Source organism: Tachypleus tridentatus, chromosome 1, assembly GCF_004210375.1.
Source record: "Tachypleus tridentatus isolate NWPU-2018 chromosome 1, ASM421037v1, whole genome shotgun sequence".
Classification (NCBI taxonomy): domain Eukaryota; kingdom Metazoa; phylum Arthropoda; class Merostomata; order Xiphosura; family Limulidae; genus Tachypleus; species Tachypleus tridentatus.
In genome coordinates this window covers 20,919,473-20,925,472 of record NC_134825.1, presented here as the reverse complement: position 1 = coordinate 20,925,472, position 6,000 = coordinate 20,919,473, and the positions used below count along the sequence as shown (strand labels likewise).

The 6,000-nt window shown below is 33.2% G+C and overlaps 1 protein-coding gene across 1 annotated transcript in view; it reads left to right on the top strand.

Annotated features, from left to right (window-relative positions):
• Positions 1 to 1,006: 1,006 nt before the first annotated feature.
• Positions 1,007 to 6,000, top strand: part of LOC143232201 (collagen alpha-1(XV) chain-like) — a 46,014-nt gene continuing 41,020 nt past the window's right edge. Inside the window, exon 1 of the mRNA XM_076467354.1 lies at positions 1,007 to 1,124. Coding sequence (XP_076323469.1) covers positions 1,007 to 1,124 — 118 coding nt within the window. The remainder of the gene's footprint in view (positions 1,125 to 6,000) is intronic.

Sequence of the window (6,000 nt, the reverse complement as noted above, 5' to 3'; positions counted from 1 at the left end):
GCAGAGCACGAATAGCCCGTTGTGTAGCTTTATGCTTAATTTTAAAGAAACTATAACAGACAAGTAGTTAGACCAACACAGTATATTAATTACTATATCAGCCATTTAGTTAGATCAAAACAGCACACTAAGTTGCAATATCTTAGTCAGTAAAGCCTATATTGAACGAAGAACAGAAAACTTTAGGTAACTCCAGTAAGATCCGAGCAAACGAATAACAATGAGAAAAATGTTTTTCTCATAGGAAAGCCACTTCGAACTATCTGCTTTTGTTCACCCATGGAATCGAACACGTGATTTAGCATTGATAAACAAACAAAAATCATAATGATGTTAAAATAGTGTAAAACACAATGAATCCAAGAAGCATTTCAAGTATTTCTAAAAGGAAATAAGTTTGAGAAAAATTGAGAAGAATCATTGTCTTCAATAAAACATGTTTAGAAAAACGTATAGCATTCTGAATGTCTGGCTAATGGAAGGAAGTATTGTGTCTTGAAGGCCTGTCAAATAGAAGGAAATATTGTGTCTTGAAATCTTATCTAATAGAAGGAAGTATTGTCTCTTGAAGGCCTGTCAAATAGAAGAGAAGAAGCTTTGTGTCTTGAAGACTTGGCTAATAGAAGGAGGTATTGTGTCTTGAAGACTTGGCTAATGGAAGAAGCTTTGTGTCTTGAAGACTTGGCTAATGGAAGGAGGTATTGTGTCTTGAAGACTTGGCTAATGGAAAAAGCTTTGTGTCTTGAAGACTTGGCTAATGGAAGGAGGTATTGTGTCTTGAAGACTTGGCTAATAGAAGAAGCTTTGTGTCTTGAAGACTTGGCTAATGGAAGGAGGTATTGTGTCTTGAAGACTTGGCTAATAGAAGGAGGTATTGTGTCTTGAAGACTTGGCTAATAGAAGGAGGTATTGTGTCTTGAAGACTTGGGTAATAGAAGGAGGTATTGTGTCTTGAAGACTTGGCTAATAGAAGGAGGTATTGTGTCTTGAAGACTTTGTGTCTTGAATGGCTAAAAAGAAGCTTTGTGTCTTGAAGACTTGGCTAATAGAAGAAGCTTTGTGTCTTGAAGACTTGGCTAATGGAAGGAGGTATTGTGTCTTGGAGACTTGGCTAATAGAAGGAGGTATTGTGTCTTGAAGACTTGGCTAATAGAAGGAGGTATTGTGTCTTGAAAGTCTGGCCAGTAGGGGAATGTACAATGTTTTTATCGTATTTATTGGTAATTGGAAGATGCTTCTGAGTAAAGATATAAGCAGTTACTTTGTCGTAAAAGATACGTAAAGCCTTAGTTATAAACTTCGTGTTTGAATAACTTCAACATCATTTCAACGTTTCCTGACGGTGACATGAAGAATCTAATGACACTTCGATTACATTCAACTTCTGTAGTTCATGCAACAACTTAATAACACCAACAACTTGAACATTTTCACGCATGTTACTTATGTTTAAATAATTTCTTTGCTCCCTGTTTTTTCTAGAATATGCTTAATCAGCATAATTATAGTTAAGTTGTAAATGACAATAATTTTTGTTTAAAGAGTCCAATGGCTCACTAAACAGAACCCAAATAAATGTTTTCCATTTCTTTCTCAGTTTTATAAACAGATAGTTGTTTTTGAAAGTCCAGCCAAACATTTTATGTGCTAGTTTTCACAGAAACCACCCGTGTTTTAAAATGAAGAAAATACAATGCGAAGGCTTTAGCTATTACATTATACAATATCGTCGAATCTATTGGTTGCTTACCTTCCTTAATTGTTTCAAAATTTAGAATAATCATCCTGCAGTTCGTCTGTTACAGTGGAGCAGACATGTGTCTGGAAGCTTTAGTCTGCCTACCTTCCCAGAATGTTTCAATATATAAACGAAATATTCTGCAATATGTCTGTACGTCTGTTACAGTGAAGCAGACAACAATGTGGTGATCAGTGATGTCGAGACAACTCACTTGTAGAGAAATATATATGTAAAATATACATGACTTACAGTGTAAATATGTAAAATATGTAATATGTAAAATATACATGACTTACAAAACAAAAAATGAACCTAGACCATCAAATGGCATGCTGCATTGAACCAGATATTTACGGACTTATACAACGAAACATAAACCAAATCAATACTAAGAACGACAGAGACAAAAATATCTGCTACAACAAAAAACTAGAAAAACTAAGATGTAAACAACAGAAAAGACATCACGAAAAAACCGTTGACTAACCACATAATTAACAGATCCGACCGACAATTAAACACAGACGAGATACATCAACTTAACAAAGGACTCAACTTCACAATAGCACCTAGGTACATTCCAACGTTATAAATCAAAACATGTTTAGAAGATCTAGCCAGGAGACTTGTGTACTTTCAATAGAAAACAAAAACAAGGAAACAACCGAAAACAACCAACAGAAGGAAGACAACTTAGATAATTTTATTGACTTCCAAGAGCTAGAGCTAAACGTCCCAGGTAAAATTAAAAATTTAAATTTTTCAGAAACACCTAAAAACAACATCTTAAACGATTTTCTCAAATAATTTTCTCACAAAACCATCAAATAATTTCACCAAACAGAGAGCTTAAAACAATCTTACAAAAAGAGACATTAATTCCATTTAAAGCCTAAAACAATACAGAAACATAAAAATTCTAAAAGCAAATAAAGGTAACGCTATAGTCATAATAAATACGAATGAATACATCCAAAAAAATGAAGAACATCTTATCAGACACTAACAAATTTAAACAAATACACACAAAACTAACAAAAACACACGAAACGCGACTAAACAAATTACTACTAAAAATTGAAAAATCCAACACAATTCAAAAACACTTTATTCCTACCTTCGCAAAACCGACTCACGCACAACACAAATATACGACATCCCCAAACCTCATAAACAAGATCGTCCATTACGACCAATAATGTCCACATATGAATCGTTTAATTACAATATTGGTAAATACATAGCGTGGACATTCTCAAAATATGTAACATCACCCAGTTCATTCATCAAAGACTCTTTTAATTTCAAGTCTGATCTAAATCAACTTAATCATAAAGCCTTAATGACCAGTTTCGATGTTATATCCCTCTTTACAGAAGTTCCAACCACTGAAGCCTGCAAGATAGCCTTAGAACTCTATATCCGAGACCCTGACCCAACTATAGAAATTCCCAGTAACCAATTAGCAACCCTCATAGAATTCACCACGATGAAGACAAACTTTATGTTCAACAACCAAAACTATATACAAACAAATGGCCTAAGCATGGGCAACCCAGTATCACCAGTTCTAGCCAATATTTTTATGACACAAGATGAAACACAAGCAATTAACACAGCATTACATCCACCACTATACTGGTACAGATATGTAGATGACACGGTTGCGGGATTCAAATCTACAGAACACATACTTAATTTTTTCAATCACATTAACTCTATACATCTTAACATTAACTTCACATGTGAACAGGAAGAAAGCAATCAAATATCATTTCTTAACCTCAAAATTACAAGAACCGATACACAATTTAAAACAGAAATCCACCTAAAATTCACCCATACTGGACTATAGATTACTTGGGACTCAGCACATGAAACAAAACAAAAACTCAACATACTAAGAAACCAAATAAACACAACCATAAAATTATGCTCACCAGATAAAATTAACGATGAATTAGACAAAATAAAACAATACTTCATCAACATCAATAAGTTTCCTCCACAAACCGTAGAAAACATTATACACACACACACCTAGACAGAAAGCAAAATCAACCAACAAAAGTAAATATATCCTATGAATTAAAAAAATCACGAAACCATATACTGCTGCATACCATATATTCCCTACATCAGCAGAAAAATGACCAACATTTGGCAAAAACTAGCAACAAAATATGGCATTCCAGTTAATACCAAATTTATTCAAAAACCAGGCACAAAACTGAGGTCTATACTATGTAAAAACTATACTGACAAATACCACACCAACATTATTTATAAAATACAATGTGATAACTACCACGACTTCTATATTGAGAAACAAGTGGAAAAATGGAAACCAGATTCAAAGAACATAAAAAGTCACCTTCACACGTTTTCGAACACTGCAAATCAAATAAACACAACATAACCATAGAAAACACTCAAATACTAAATAGAGAAACAAACATAAACAAACGCAAAATTAATGAAGCCTTACTTATACAATAACACAAAACCAAAATAAACAAAGGAACAATATCTATATTAAAACCTTTATACCTATAATATAATATATATATTCAAACATCTAAGCACGCCCTCTGCATTCCGACATTCAATTACACAACCACCTTCAAACATGTGGTTAGCCACCGGTCAGTAACCCTATCTTTCTTTGTGAACCTGAAGATGACCAAAGAAGGTCGAAACGTTGTTTGCTCCTCTACGTAAAATATTTTCTCAACCCAAACGAGCCGTTTTTACATATATATAACAATGTGATGGGTTAAGCTACTATATTATACAATCTCCTCGGTTCTAGGTTACCTGATGATCCTATAAAATTAGTGAAAATCATGTACTTGTAGGTTTGTTTGTTTATTTTTGATAAAAGCTAAATTAGGCTATCTGCTCTGCACACTGTGAGATATCGAACCCCGGATTTTAACAGTGGTAAGTTCGTTGGCTTACCACTGTCCTATCGGGGTCATTATCAGTAATGTAGATAATTCTATATACTGGTCATATTAAGAATGCATGATCAATGTCATAAAACAAAAACATTTATAATGATTAAGAAATGCACTGGTTTTTCTCCAGTTTCGTATCCTCGCTGATATGGATATTTTAAGTCGTATTCCCAATTTCTTACAAGGTTCTTCCATTTTAGGAGAAACGTGTTAATTCTAACTAAGTCCATTTGCTGAACGAACCATGTAAAGAAATGTTCATAAGTCTAAAAGAATGTGGAAAAATCATAGTAGTTTTATAAAAAAAATCATAGTAGTTTTATAAAGAAAGAAATCATAGTAGTTTTATAAAGAAAGAAATCATAGTAGTTTTATAAAGAAAAAATCATAGTAGTTTTATAAAGAAAGAAGTCATAGTATTTTTATAAAGAAAAAATCATAGTAGTTTTATAAAGAAAGAAATCATAGTATTTTTATAAAGAAAGAAATCATAGTATTTTTATAAAGAAAAAAATCATAGTAGTTTTATAAAGAAAAAATCATAGTAGTTTTATAAAGAAAGAAATCATAATATTTTTATAAAGAAAAAAATCATAGTAGTTTTATAAAGAAAGAAATCATAGTATTTTTATAAAGAAAAAAATCATAGTAGTTTTATAAAGAAAAAAGTAAACTCAAATTAAGATAACTTTAGAAAAACAAAATCAGTAAACATCCCGTTTATTGTTATACGGGAAGGCAGCTAGTCATCACCACCCACCGCCAACTCTTGGGCTACTCTTTTACCAACGAATAGTGGGATTGACCGTCACATTATAATGCCCCCACGGCTGAAAGGGCGAGCATGTTTGGCGCGACTCGGGCGCGCACCCGCGACCCTCAGATTACGAAGCGCACGCCTCAACGCGCTAGGCCATGCCGGGCCATTCTGTTAAAAACGTTTCTACAGTATTATTTTTGTTTCACGATGGCCGAAAGAAGATGAAATATTCAATTGAAACACATTTTAATCGTTCGTTAGTTTAAACGTTAAAAAAGAAAGGTAGATTTAAGTTTATAATAAGGAAATGAACAAATAGAAGCTTTACTCTCTTCAAACCATTCATTTCCAAAACCGTCGACGTAAATGAATTACCACGAAATCTGAAACCCTTTCGTTGGTAATGAGTTTAGGTGACCAGACATTCCTGGTGGTCTTCTACAGTGATGCTTTTCAAACTGTAGCCCAGAACAATGCAATTTAAAAAAGAAACAAAACCGAACGGGCATTATCTATAATTTGCTAATTGTTGGCAAAAA